Source organism: Osmia lignaria, chromosome 5 (genome assembly GCF_051020975.1).
Source record: "Osmia lignaria lignaria isolate PbOS001 chromosome 5, iyOsmLign1, whole genome shotgun sequence".
NCBI lineage: Eukaryota > Metazoa > Arthropoda > Insecta > Hymenoptera > Megachilidae > Osmia > Osmia lignaria.
In genome coordinates, this window is record NC_135036.1 from 4,571,162 (window position 1) to 4,586,546 (window position 15,385).

A 15,385-nucleotide genomic window follows, 5' to 3' on the forward strand; every position below is an offset into this window, starting at 1 on the left:
ATAGGACAATTCCTTAAAGGCCGTTTAGATTAGGTAACTTCCAAGCCTAGTATTCAGGAGCGAGGAAGAGGGAAATAGTATTCCAGGCAGACTACTAGTACGGATCTATGTATTTAGATTAGGTAAATAACTTGTAATGGGGGCCCTATTTAAATTTGGTAAGCAATTTGTAAAGGGGGTCCTATTTAGATTAGGTAAGAATCTTGCAAGGGGGATAGCCTAGTACTCAGGAGCGAGGAAGAGGGAAATAGTGTTCCAGGCAGACTACTAGTACGGGTCTATGTATTTAGATTAGGTAAATAACTTGTAATGGGGGCCCTATTTAAATTTGGTAAGCAATTTGTAAGGGGGGTCCTATTCAGATTAGGTAAGAAACTTGCAAGGGGGATAGCCTAGTACTCAGGAGTGAGGAAAGGGGAAATAGCCTGCCTTCCTGACAGGCTGGCTACTGGTGCGGACCTATTTAGGTTAAGGGGGCCCTTTTTAAATTAAGTAAGTAATTTGCAAATAACTTAATAGGTTCGTATACTGATATGTTGAACACCGAAACAGCCACCTCCTCCCCCCGTCATACCTCCTTCCCACTCGCAAAGAACTCGCCCGAAGCAAGCACATATCTCCAGCTCTTAACAGTGCACGCATACAAATTTGGGCGCAGACAGACGCCCTTGCCCGTGTTACTATACTTGTTGAGCATGCTTGACCCAGGGACATAAATCGGAGGGGTCCCGGAGTCTTCGACAGAGGTCCCGGGGCCCTCCCTACAGCCCAGTGCAGGCCAGCGTGTGGGGTTTTAACGGGTAAAAATCCCGCACTACTCCCCTGGCCCCTCCCCAGGGGGGCTGGGGGTGTCTTTGGAAGATTTCTCCCACGTAAAAAAAAAGGGACATAAATCGACGAAAAAGATTACAGCTGCGAAGCCGCAGGGTTAAACAGTAGCTCATGAAACATCTTTGGGATGACAAACGTAGACCTGCTACCAAAGTCAACTATTCATCGACTTAAATCGAGTTAAATCAACTTTCCCTTTTTATAATAAACTTTTTAGTGTTTAACATAAATAATATAAAAAATAACATCATTATGGAAGATACCTGTCTTTATTTGCTACGTAATAAAGTATACATAATAGCTATATATAAAAGTCTTATTCAAATCGGTATTATATTATTAATTATGCTATGTCAACAGTGATCTTAGAATTATAATTCTCGTTTAGCCAGTTCGTTCGTTTGCAGAAGCCATTCCAGGATTTCTACTTTTAATTCGTAATTATTAAATAATTAATTAAAAAGAAATTATCTGTTCTTTTTACTTAAGGTACCATGGACCCGTATTCTATAGATACAGGTGTATTCATTATTACCACTATTCGAGTGAACTTTAAGTTCAATTATCTCATATGGTTTATCTGATCGATTCTGTAAATTGTAAACATCTGTATATTTCATTAAATTTATATTACGATGAAATTAGTGAATCATAGTTTACTTGAACTTCAAAGTATTGTACAGGGGGGCCAGTGTTATCGTATGTAAATTCGCCAAAAAGGAAAGGATTTGTGTCATCCACACATTTTAAACCCTGAAAAGAATATCAATATAATTATGAAATAAAAATAGTTTTTCGATGAAACCTACAGTTTCATTTACAGAAACAATTAATAAATACATTTTGGAATTTTGAAGTGAACTATTAACTTCTAACTAATAATCTATTAGAATATATTTAGTAGTTTTCAATTATGCTATAATATATTCTAAAATCACTTTAAAAGATCAGGTTGCATAAGAAATGAAAAATGTATTCAAATTTACCAGTATAGAAAAATCTTTTGGAGCTGTAGTCGTTTCTCCTGTTGGAGATATTGACTGTGGAATATGTTCCATACTGACTCCAGAAACATATACTAAACCAAGTAACTGTATAACAACACTGCCACTGCTACCTTTAAATGCCCAGCATTCACCCGGAAGAACACCAGTCTACATAAATATAGATTATAACCTACCACACCTTAGGGTAAAATAGTACAGTATCGGGCAAAGTACTTATGCTCTCCAAGGTAAACTTGCGAGCCCCTCCCCCCTCCCCACACCTACACACTAGGTTTTCCGAAGTTCCCAGACTCCCTCCCTTCTACGTAGGCGTTTCCATAGAAGGTAACGATGCACTGTCTACCAATCACAAGAAGTCTTATAAGAATAACGCAATCTGATTGGTCGCACCCCACCTTAGCTTACACGTACTTACAGTCATGACGTGTGATTGGTCAAAACGGTCACATCTACTAATTAGGCTCGTGTGAAATAAAGGGGTCAGTCGATGTATACGTAGTATCCCCTCTTGTCCCTATGCCATCCCACGGAACTTCTTGTGATTGGTGGACAGTAAAGAGGAGTGGTCTCATATACACATATGTAGATCTATGGCCCCCACCACTTGCGTATAAAGATTTACGCGGGAACGTTTGAATTTATATTTATTCATTATTCATATTTCTCAATTATATACTAAATTTTATTGTATTTAACAATTTAAAACAATATTATTTAATGTTTTAAATCACTTTTAATATTAATATCGTCATAATCAAGATTTTGGGAATTTGTACTTCCACTGTAACGCCGTTTTCCTTAGGGAAGCCTACTTTGCTCGACACTGTACTACATATATGGAATGAAATATCGAATTAAAAAGGATACAAATGGAAATAAATAGTAGGATATTCATTCATACAAATGTTGTAATTAAAGTGGAGTATACATGTGAAAATAATTAATATTAGAAATAAGTTTCAGTAACCTGAATGACAGCCTGAGGTGTGTTCTGTTGTTGACAAATAGGTATTCCAAAGAGTTTCAGTACTGGTGCACCAGCTGAATATGTTTCTGTATTTCTTGTTGAAAGAATTGTGCCACCTGTGTATTTCAAAACAAGAATATTCAAAACTAACTATCAAAGGGAAATATTTTTTATCCATTTAAAACCTGAACTTCCAAGTGCATAATCAGTTCTTCCAGTTTTATCAGCATCGTAAGTTTGCAATTCACTCCTCACCAAATCTCTAACAGTGTCTGGAGACATAGCCTTCATTCCTATTTAAGATATAATTAACTATTACTGTAAAGATTCGATGAAAGCGAAAAAGATCTGTACGATGAAAGCGAAGAACACATCCCCACCACTGGGGGGTATACCCCTTCAGATGCCGCGAATTTTGCTTGCCGAGTAGTGTAACATGATCTGGGATCGGATATATCAGTAAGGTAATACTAATGCAATTGAACTTTGTTATTTTTCATTTTTTCTTATAAAACTTCTAGTTGGGTAATTATGATATTTTTTTGATTAAAATGATACCAAATACGATATAAGTTTGACTATATTTACTTGTTATATTGACGATAATATGTTTCGGACACGGGGCAGGATAGCAAATGAAAATGAAAATTTTTTACGTTCGAAGCGATCGGCAAACTTCTAATAATGTAGGAACTGCAACTGGAAAATTTCGTCCCGAGCATTTCGCTTTCATCGAATCTTTTCTGTATTATCATAACAAAAAGCATAATGCATCATGTCGTTTTTACCCTCAGATACTTCATTTCTTAAATAGAGAATGGCTTCAGACATTTTCGGAATGATATATCCAACTTCCTTCAATTTATTCTTTAAATCATTTCGGGTTTCCATTACATTCTTTACTTCCATCTAATTAAATATTATATGGAGATATAATTTGAAACGTTTAAATTACAGTATTACATAGTAATTACCGAAAGAGTATTTAAATGTGCCCTCAGATTCACCAAGTCAGATCTAATTATTTTAAAAGTTGTACTAGCTGAGTATTTGTCACAGAGATGAGATACTGACATTGCTGAAATGTTTTATACACAGATTTTTATTTCAAAATATAACATTACAATTATTTATTAGCATTGTTGAACCATAACTGAAATTGTTACTTTTGTATAATTACACAACATGTAGGAACTATTAAAAAATTTATAACAAATATCTTTAACTGATAAGAGTTCTTGAAATATATTCAGTACATTTTAATATATTAATTATTATAATAGTTAAATACAAATTTATTCATATATTAATATTTATAAATGAATAGAGACATATTTTTAGCATTAGGTTCATTATTTCAGTCACAGATTCATTTACAATTTTTGTTCAATTAACCAAAAAAATAACGTACCCAACAACGATGTGATCACACAAAATACAAATGGTTTGATGAGTTTACAGTACCAAGGAGATTGGCGAGAGGAATTTAATACAGCAGCTGGACAGATTCCTCCATTTGCGCAGCAATACGTGTTTCGAACGCTCATCGGATCTTCCTCATAATCACAGGTTTTATCTCTTGAAGAACCTGAACAGCTACTATAAAGCTTGTTGCTTTGAAACTTTGTCAAAATTTCTTCGATTTGTATAGTGACTAACTTCTGTTTAACAAATTTTAATGCAAATTTCAAGTCATTGCTGTCGTTAACTAAAAATCTTAATCATTGAATAGCAGAGCCTGGGTCAGTCGTGATCCAAACTTACAAAACATATACATACAAGGATACTAAACTAAATATATAATTTTTAAGCGAAAGTGTTTCATATATTGGGAAAATAATTTTTAAAGGAACAGTGAAATTTAGAAAATGAAAATAATATGGAATACAAAATTAAATTAAAATTGAGCCTCTCCGCATGGTCCGTCGTTCGAGGGTTAAACGTTTACTGTGTTTTATTTTTAATTTAAATAAGTTTTAGCCTATTTTAATCATTTTTCTTACATCCATTGCACCCATGTTTTAATTGCTTCGACTTTCTTTCTAATTCTAACATGAAAAGATATCATAGAAATATTAACACTAGAACTACCAAATCAGCCAAAATTGGTTTCAAGTTTCTCACTTTAAATTATAAATTTCAAAAATCGAAATAAAGAATGAATGTATACATTGAATTATATTACATCCTTTATCTATTTAATTTTCAACATTATTTTCAACTTAAAAATAAGTGTGCATCAAACGTCGGTAGTTCTAGTGTTAAAAGGATGAAACATAATCTCCTTGATAACATAAAAAATATTTTGTAATAGTAGTTTGTTGAACGTACGATAGAAAATAGTTTTATGACTTTCTTTTAATCAGTTTATTGTAAATGCTTGAAAAATCGTGCGGATGAACATTCTGTACGTACAACAGGATGAACAAATATATATGTATGTATGTACATTATATGTAACAATAGGATTATTTTTTGTATTGATATAGTTTAACGGAAACTGATTTGGTACGACTGTAAGTTTCTACATTAATGTGGGCCCAGGCATGCATACGAAAGTGTTCGTCGGGCATCCAAGAGCGCCGGAGCTTGTTACGGGGCTTTATTACGGATTTTCTTCTCACTTGGTGCTTGACAACATTTTAACGTTGGAAAGTTACAGATTTGGTTAATTTAAAAAACCGATCATGAATGTGATTGAGCAATGTAATATCTTGTAGGAGAAGGGAGAAAAAGGTGTTTTTTCTCGTCTCGGAATCGTCTGTCAGACTCGTTCAGTGGAGCTGACAACATACGATCCCTGCTCCTAACACCTATCATACCGCAATTCGGAACTTCTATATATTTGAACTGCATGCCGGGCGACCGCTTGCGAGAACACTATCACCGCCAATCTCTCGTCGCCACCTAGCGGTCCCCGGCCCGAACTAAAGGCGTCCGGGGAGACGAAACCCTCTTCCCTCCACTAAACGCCTACGATCTCGAGAAACATAGGAGTGGGGAGCAACTTGTGCCCGTAACACGATCCTCGGTGCATGCCTGGTGTAGACGGAAAAAACGAACACCGTTGGTACGACTTTTTATAGACTAAAAAACTACTTAGAAATATTGAATTTTATGGCTTTGTAATTAAATTAATGATGCACAGAAATTTGTTTAGTAACATCGTATGTATAGACGGAATATCATAGGACAAAGTGTAGTTGCGTTAAGGATCCGATACCTAAAAAATATAGTATTTTCAAATCTACAGATATATTACATAAAAGTTGTAAAGACCATATTCTTATTCGTCGTCAGTTAAAATTCCTCAGGGTGGTATGTATTCGTACATTCAATCGGCCTTCAAAGTCGTAATCTCTGTATTGGGTTTGAGCTTTTAAAAGAACCATTTTTCCTTCTTCGATATTCTGAAACAAAATGTAGATCAATTTAATACTGATTAATTTTATATAACACTTATGTAAAAACTTTGCTCCCCTGGTCACTTACGCTGGCCCAATTTTTGCTTATTTTATTTATAAAGAAATAAATATACATTAATCAGTAAACAGTGAAGCCTGGGTCAATCATGAAGCAAACTTACAAAACAAATACCAGGATATTAACCTAAAGTTAAATGTAAAATTTAGAAAATAAAAATAATATGGAATATCAAATTAGATTAAAATTAGGACTCTCTCCGAGGTCCGCCATCCCAGAGTTAAACCAGCAATAATTATAAAAAAAAAAAAAAAATTAACACAAGTGATGTATTGTCTATTTATTACTCACATTAATAATGCAAAGTGCAGTACCAAGTTCATAAAGCGCAAAGGCGCTGACATGTTGATCATATGCATCATGGGACGGATTACGACGTTTTATACAATTTCGGTAGCTTTCAATCGACGCTTGGATATCACCGAGATAAGAATAGGCCGCTCCTTCAATTAAATCGGCTAGTCCAACCATTGGTTCATCCGAACGGTTACCTTTACATTCTAATAACAGAGTCATAATAAAAATCATTGTTTATTTTATTATTATTAACATTTGACTGCAATCAGATAGAGATTTTTTCATAGAAAGCTAAGTACATTTTCAGCATTACAGTAAAAGTTGGGTAACTAGTGGAAAATCAGTACCGAAACCAGGCAGTTATGAAACGGAGGTATCTTTTCGGTTCTTACAATTGGAAACAGCTCGAGTTCAGTGTTTGAACGTTGAGGGATTTAGAAAAGAGCAGAGAGCGAAAGAGAAAGAGGTCTGAGAATCAAAAGAACGAAGACAATACTAATTAAACAATACAACTTTTTTATTTTTTATTTTTGCTAAATGAAGCTTTGACCAATGTGAGGTTCTTCAAATTAAAATAAGATCAACTATGATATAATTTGAAGTATATTTGCTTCAAAGAGTGATTTTCTTTCGCCTATTTAATACCTTAATGTGATCTGAAGTTTTTTCCTTTTTAAGGTAATAAGTAAATATAATTTAAATAATATCGTATTTGGTCTTGATTTAATCAGAAGAATTTCACAATTACATTAGTAAAAGTATCATTAAGAAAAAATCAAAAACCAAAAAGTTTTGTTATTGAAAGATACGATCTTTTCTAATAAACATTTAATTTTAAGACCAGATAAACCAGCTAATTTATAATGTAACTTGATTTTGCAGCATCTGATTGTTCTAACGAATTGTTTCAAAATTCTCAAACGATACGATTTGGCAACTACCCCTTCTCACTTTTTATTTATTATTCTGGATAATGACGTTGGACGTCACATCATCAAATGTCCAATTTATGCCCATTGGTTTACAACGACGCTTAGATCTATTCGAAGTGGGTCTCGAAGGAGTCTGTGTCCTTAATAAGTTTTATAAATAAAAATATAACTTGTACTACCTAGAACAATTCCTCGTAACGACTCTGCAGAACAGGACGGCATCGCGTTCCACAAATAAAGTAACTCGTACACAAGTAATCTGTAGTACAAAACTGCGTAAGGTTGTCCAGTTTCTTGATTCAAAAGCTTAGGCGTTCGACGCGTAACGAACAAACCAAGTTGCGTCTCCTTATTCATTCGATTATTCGAATTAAGTATCTTTCGATAAGATGCCGCCACAATGTCGAATTTACCAATCGCTCCGCAACAAACTAAATAGAGAAAAATATTCCTGAATATACATGACGATAAAGGAAAAATAGGGAAGAGAAAATAAAATATCTTACCAGTTGCTAAGTAAGCGTAAAAGCTTACTGACCACCTAGATTGCTGGCGTAATTGCGTTAAAGATCGGTAAGCTTCTTCGTAACTCAATCGAATTAGGTAACACCAAGCTACTTCGTGCAAGCATAACAGCTTTATTTCCCTCTGACTGGAAATTTCAACAGCCTTTGCATACGCTTGAAGAGCATCATTTACATTTGACTGTGGGACAAAATTAATTAATTTGATAAAATTAAAATTCTTTGAAGTATTTGATAAAATATAACAATGAGATATATTTGGAAACAAAACTGTCTGGGTAACAATAATTTTATTATTAGTTCAAATATAAATAAAATATTTTTGTTCTGTTTAAAAATTGATGTCTATTGTTGTTTTATGTTATTTGAAATAACACGTGATATCTGTTTTAAGATATTTTTTAGGATTATTAAAAATAACTGATGAAGTTATTTTATAATCTTTCATCTGTCATGAAATTATTACTGAAAACAACAAAGTATTTTTACCTCGAGTCTCTGTATTCGGCCAGCGAAAAAAAGGAACAGCGCGGAATTATTGAACTCTGATTGACATTCTGTAATTAATTGCTTTGCAGCATTCACACCAGCTCGAAGATTGCTTCCATCAAGGGCGAAAAAAGGGCGGGCGATTGTGTGGTACCAAAGTAAAGATAAGCTACAAGGTATAAAAATAATAATATCATCTTAAAATACAACTTGTTTCAAAAAGGCTATACACCGCAAAAGCTATCTATTGTCCATACCAAAACTGCTAAATACTGAAGAGTTGTTCATTATTTTGTAATTTGCAACTTTGTTTTCGAAAATTGAAACGTATTTGAAATGTATTTGTATATCTGCATGTGTTCTTTTCTGTAAGTGCATCTTGAACCATGTGATCAGCTGATCGTTCAGTTCTATAAAATGGCGCCGAAGTAGGCAGTCCCACTTCCAATTTTTAATCGCTTATATTTCAGAAATGAAACTTTTGATTGCAAAATGCTAACTGTAGGCTTGTATTGGCATAAGGAATTAGAATTTTTTACGGTGTACAATCTTTTTGAAACGTGATGTACATACATATACAGGGTGTTAAAAAATACCCTGGAGACCTCTACATCGCTGGATAGATCACGAAAAATGCTACAGAACTTTTCGCTTCGATTTTTCGTGATCTATCCAACGGTGTAGAGGTCATCAGGGTATTTTTTAACACTCTGTATTTTATAAATAATAAAATCCCCCAAAAACTTACGTGGCAAGTGGAGCACGCATATCCTCACTTAATCGTGCATACATTAAAGCAGTGAGTCCTGCTTCTCTATCACCTTCGAAGCCCAAAAAGTGAATTACTTTTATAAGCGAGGGTGGCAATAAACTGACACACAACTGATAAATCCCATATCCAAAGCTAACTGCTGACATCAATCTGGTGACCTCGCTAGGTTCAACAAAACTGTAAAACATATTATTTTTCACTTTTATTAACCTTCCACAGTGAAATAGTAATTTATGTTTAATAAACACATCTTATTTTGTGATTAAATATCAAAACGCACAAGCATTACAGTAGACCACCGTATAATGTAATATTTCTTATTTAGATATTTCATAAAATTTACTTAAATGTTTTCCATTGTTTAAAACATTTATTGAATATAGAATATCAAAACATATAGAATATCAGATCGAAACATATCTCTTGGATTATACAGAGCTCTACTGTATTTTGTTTTTGGATTAGTGTACCATTATCATCAAATTTCAATAATATGAATATAATAAACATTGTTATTTATAACATTTTCTTCCTCAGAAACAATGCAAGTGACAATATAATTTTTAAAACTAGAAAAAAAAACGTGTAGAGGGAACAGGATCGCCGAGGTAGCCTAATTACAAAGGGGCAATCAAAATTTTAATAACAAAAGTTAATGAAAAACAAACACTGCATTAAATATATAAATCTTAATATTATCAATCGTCAATGAAATGATGAATCAGTAATCTGTATTTTATATGGATACAGTTACATTAAAAAAAAGATGAAGCTTCTGAAATCTCAGAAGTAATGAGCTTAAGATGCTCTTCACCTTTACAGCCTAATTACTCTCCTGAAATTCCATAGTTTCCCTTTGAAATATTTTCTACATGGTTACAAATAACAAAATTATTAAAAACACCCTGTATACATTTTCCCCTCTCTTTTTTTTAGAAGATTTCTCAATATGAATCTAATATAAAAACCGTTTTCCTCTATTGTTCTTACTTCCCAAGTACCTTAATTGTAAAAAATGTATATTTTCTGCATTTAACCTTTTATGTGGTAATTATAAAATACATTATAAATAAAAAATGTATTTTTCTTTTTAACACCTGGAACATAGGCGAAAGGTCGCCTACGTTGCTCAGCAAATATACATCTCTAATTATTAAAAAGGTAAAAGGTATTCTTAAATTGAACTTTAAAATGATGCAGGGATAAGTAAAATGAAAGAGTTATAAATATATCACAATTTTTTATAATTAGGAATTAGAATTTAATTTTTTGGTCTTTGAGGTTGCTATCGAGCTCCGTTGGGTCTGCACCCCTACACATTTAGACTAGCCCCTTTTCAAAAATTGGACCACACCATTTAAAAATCCCAGAATTTCAAAGTTTTTAACTTTTTACTTCCCAGAATTCCAAAATTTCAAACTTTAAAAATTTAAAAATTCTGATTTATAAAATTTTTAAATTTAAAATTATCAGAATTTCAGATTTAAAAAATTTCAGAGTTCCAAAATTTTTAAATTCATAAATTTCAGACTTCCTAAACTCCAGTCTTCCAGAATTCCAAAATTCAATAATTTCAGATCTTCTAAATTACAAAATTACAAATCCTAACAGTTTCAAAATAAAAAAATTCCAGCTTTTCAGTGTTCTAAAATTTCTAAATTTCTAAAAGACCTAGCCCACCCTGAAAGAAGGTCTAAGTTATGCCAATGCTAACTTAACAAGTATTACAAACCAATACCTAAAAATCTTCAAACTTAATTATTTCACAAGCACAAGTATTTCTCTCGACGATCCTGAGAGGGGGAAAAACAAGGATTCAATAATAAGGAGTGAGAAATGTTTGTAAGAAGAAACAACAATTACGGTGTCTGTTGTTCGGACGTGATGCCAGTGAGCGAGAAGAACATTGATAGAGAGCTTCGCAGACCTGAGGGGGACGAGACTGGTGTTGGATGGTTTGCTGAACCATTGCAAGAAGGTATAGACCATTCCGAGGAACCTGGACTTTGTAGACTTTGAAGGGAATAAGAGGAGCCATTGCACGGAGTACTGCACCTCGTATTGAATCCTAATGAAAGTGAAAGTTACGAAAATTGTTTCACTTAGAATTTTAACAAGATTTTTATGAACAAAGTACTCTATTATATAATTATGTGAAAAAATAGATGTTAAAAATAATTGGCTCGAAGGAACATATTAACCCTTGAGCAGCGGAGTCTGGGTCAATCGTGACTCAAACTTACAAAATGTATACAGGATGTTCGAAAACAGGTGATAGATTTTTTAAGGGGTGATTCTAGGGATCAAAATAAGACGAAAATCAAGAATGACGAAATAGCATTTACGGCTTTGTTTTCTAGTAATTAACGTTTAAAAATTCGAGTAAAAAGCGCTTGAAAGCTGCAACCTGCCTAGCACCGACGACTGAACGTCAGGTCAGCAGGGGCAGGTACAGTCATAACCAAGAAGAGAAAGCCGAATGCTGCAGTAGGTACTGTGCACCGATGACAAGATGTCCCATGATAAGGCCGCAAATCTGATTGGTCAGAATAGAAGGGAGACACCTCATTTCACACGCATTTCCGGTTCTAGCGAGCTATTGGCTAAAGCGATCACGCACACTAATTCGGACCGTGTGACGAAGAAAGTAGATGAAACGTATCGAGACTGACAAGGGAACTACCCAAGTGTTACACTCACTTATTAATGAAACTTTGCCAGCTTGTAGAGCTCGTCGAGCTGAACACGCCTATACCCAGTTTTGTGGGCAGACGGCTAATTGTTTAAAAGATATTAATAATTAAAGTTAGTTACTACTTACATTGAGAAATATGACAGACTCACACATACAACTCGCAATCTAGAGATCCACGGTTCAAATCCTTGGTTCCCAACATTTTTTTTTTTCTTTAATGATAATTTGTCTCTTTTTGAATAACTATTACCTAAAAATTATCTGTCGTCGGTGCTGGACAGATTGCAAGTTTTAGGCGCTTTTTACTCGAATGTTTAAACGTTAATTACTGGAAAACAAAACCGCAAACGCTATTTCGTCATTCTTGATTTTCGTCTTATTTTGATCCCCTTAAAAAATCTCCCACCTGTTGTCGAACACCCTGTATATTTAATCCCATTAATTCTTAATATGCGATCAACAATTATATTCTGATATCGGTCACCAATGACTCCCATGGCAGTCAATGTATTAAGACAATTACATACCCGATGGACTGGTACCAAAGGTACGCTGATAAAGTTGTAAAATTTGTGTATACGCGTGTTGATAAACTTGCCAAGCTTTACGTAACATCCAACCACCACGTACGTAACCAGTGAGTTCTTGTTGTAGTAATGTTAATATTGCCGCACAGACCTGGGAGTCTGCTAAAACTATTTGTCTTTCCAATTTGTTGATATAATCTTTCTGCAACATTCGTTTTCCAAATTATTTATTATTTACATATAATTCTTGTTTAATACTAGGCCGCCATCCGCTTCGTGGCTGACATACTGGAGCGAAGCGATTGATTTGCAGTAAAAGTAACTTTAACAGTTTGGACACAATATAGCAATTAAAAGTAGTGTTTAATAAACTCGTGCGATAGCGTAATTCCGATTTCTCTCATAGACTTAACATCGGTATCGGTTTCTATGACCATTCCTCAAGGACACCACCGATCTCTGATTTTATTCTATATAAACACTCACAGTGACCACTGTGATCGGCTTGCAAAGAATGGTCAAAATTGATAATCTAGTTTTTCAGTTAAAAAGTCACAAAAATAATCCCTATCAGTCGTTTAATAGCGGAGCTTCGCTACAATTATCATCTCTATTAAAATAATAATAGTAATAATTACGTTAGTTTCTTCCGTTCTAAAGACCCTGCTCTTCATGGATTTTAACCATCCTATATCACTCGCACATTCTCTCTCCATATCTTTCAACAATATCATGGCCTGCTGAAGTTTATCATTCTCAAATGTCATTAATGCATTCTGAAAATTCATTTAGGAATTATTCGTATTTGTTTTTATTTTCAAATTATACAGAGTGCGGCAAAATGAGTAGTGCAGAGATGAAAATAGTAATGGCTTGTGCAAACATAACTCGAAATTGTTGGCTGTGAAGAGGAATTTTCAGTAATTAACATTTCCAACAATTTCTTTATGACTTAACTTTAAGTAAATAATTAATAGGAATATCATTTCTTTGTAGCGGATAATTTTTCCCGCGAGTTCAAAGTTAAAATTATAAATTTTTAATTTAAAAATATTAACGAAGAACATTAGAAGTCTCTGAAACAAAATTTTAGCAGCTTGGAAAAGATTTTGTACTAATTTGAGGACTGAAAATATTTATACACGATATTTACACACGTATATCACTGACTGTATTTAATATTTAATTATAAAAAATGCCCAGATCTATATAAATTTCAAGAATTAAAAGAGCGGTGTCATCTTAAAATGAAGCTAAGTATTATCCAACACAATAAATAATACTGTAAGTTTTCATTATAATTTTGTTCTTTATTAATAATTACGTAAGCTGATACAACTTCACATAGAAGGATATTAGTAATCAATTAATAATGTGTTAATTACTATGCAATACAAAAAATTAAATTATTTGTTTCGATTATTTACAACACTAAAAAATGAGATACAAATATCCATGTAAATTTTATTTAAAAAAAAATACGTATATGTTCAATAAAATTTCAATTGTTTTTTTTTTTAATTATTTTATTAAAGGATCATTAAACGTTTATTAAAAGTTTATTAAATAGTAATTTTTACTTATTTTCGCAGTCTCTTATTTGAAACTTATGTAAAAACCTTGCTTTAAAATGGTTGCCTTAAAACTTTTTTTAAATTAAAAATTTTTCATTACGAATATTTTATTATACCAGAACATAATTTTAATACACGTTTTACGTACCATAAACAGGACAAAGCAGCGACCTGCTTTTACGTGAAAGCTATGAGGGTGTCCAGTAAATAGGGCTTCAGCCTCTTCAACTTTATTATTCAAAAGAAGAGAAATTCCCGTTCTAGCAATATTCCACTCTTTCATATCTTCTGTCTTTTTAGCCATGATTCTTCAGGGTGATTGAAACGTTTAAGAGTTAACTGAATTTCAAGAGTAATGCGATATTTTCAACGGGATAGTCACGTGCACAGGAAAAAATCATGTCAACGGGTATTATAAAATAACAAGATTAAGATCAGTTTCTTAAATCAAACGAATCGATGGTAAACTTAATTTTTCTTTCTTATGAAATAAAATTCAATGATTAGAAATAGCATCGAAGCGTGTAATTGGTAAATATGCGTCACGGGTTTGCCAGAAGTGCTGCCATATCAGTATGAATAAGTATGTAAAATATTCTCGCAATAACATCTTCACCCATTTCTTCGTTTTACTGCTCAACAGAGAAGAAATGTTAAACTCAAAATATAATTGAATACTTCCTTAAAAAACTAGAATTTTTCACAGTTAGAACACTATTAATTTTAACATGTAACTTGGGCCACTTTCGATGAATTATCAATATTGTACACTGTTAGAGGAATTATATTATTTGTATGTATTATATATTGAAGCTTTTCCATGTTCAGAAAAAAAATTAATCTGTACTACATAACACACAGCACAATTAATTTTTTAAATATTTATTTCATATTTCTGATTCTCAAGATTTTAGTTGCATCTTTTATGTAATGAATCCTTTCTGTTCCTTTTATTATTTTATGAGTAATATTATTAAATATGTAAATCTATTTTCCGGCCTTTTTCACGTTTTGCAAACTGTTACAACTACACGACACCACTATTATAAGAAAATTTCATTAAAAAGATATTTGTAACTATTTGAAAAATATTCGAACATGACATTTACCAAACAGAGCTTTTTATCTACAGTGCCACGAGTTGACTAAATTCTCTTAACAGAGCGCAATGCTGCTGCCACCATCGCCGAGTTTTCATATATAGATGTTATTGATTTTAGTCTATATAACGACGACCCTGAAAGCGCGTTATGATATTAGGAGCAGGTTTCTCTGAAAGCATTTACT

The 15,385-nt window shown here is 33.1% G+C and overlaps 1 protein-coding gene across 1 annotated transcript; it reads right to left on the bottom strand.

Moving 5' to 3' along the window:
• Nucleotides 1–1,087: 1,087 nt before the first annotated feature.
• On the bottom strand, nt 1,088–15,383 carry LOC117607852 (tetratricopeptide repeat protein 39C). Its single transcript, XM_034332035.2, has 16 exons — nt 14,247–15,383; nt 13,163–13,300; nt 12,525–12,726; nt 11,166–11,370; nt 9,279–9,479; nt 8,531–8,699; nt 8,024–8,222; nt 7,697–7,948; nt 4,217–4,393; nt 3,780–3,883; nt 3,594–3,714; nt 2,991–3,098; nt 2,806–2,921; nt 1,818–1,985; nt 1,492–1,584; nt 1,088–1,421 (listed from the first exon to the last, which is right to left on the bottom strand). The coding sequence occupies exons 1-16, from the start codon at nt 14,400–14,402 to the stop codon at nt 1,299–1,301; spliced, it is 2,532 nt and encodes an 843-aa protein (XP_034187926.1). The 5' UTR covers nt 14,403–15,383; the 3' UTR covers nt 1,088–1,298.
• Between the last annotated feature and the right edge of the window lie 2 nt (nt 15,384–15,385).

Excerpts from the sequence above, each read along its gene's own strand:
- LOC117607852 (XM_034332035.2), bottom strand. The coding sequence starts at position 14,402 with ATGGCTAAAAAGACAGAAGATATGAAAGAGTGGAATATTGCTAGAACG. Across the intron at positions 12,727-13,162 it reads TTAGAACGGAAGAAACTAAC|AAAGATTATATCAACAAATT; the intron begins GTAATTATTACT and ends CGAATGTTGCAG. Across the intron at positions 11,371-12,524 it reads CTTTGGTACCAGTCCATCGG|GATTCAATACGAGGTGCAGT; the intron begins GTATGTAATTGT and ends CACTTTCATTAG.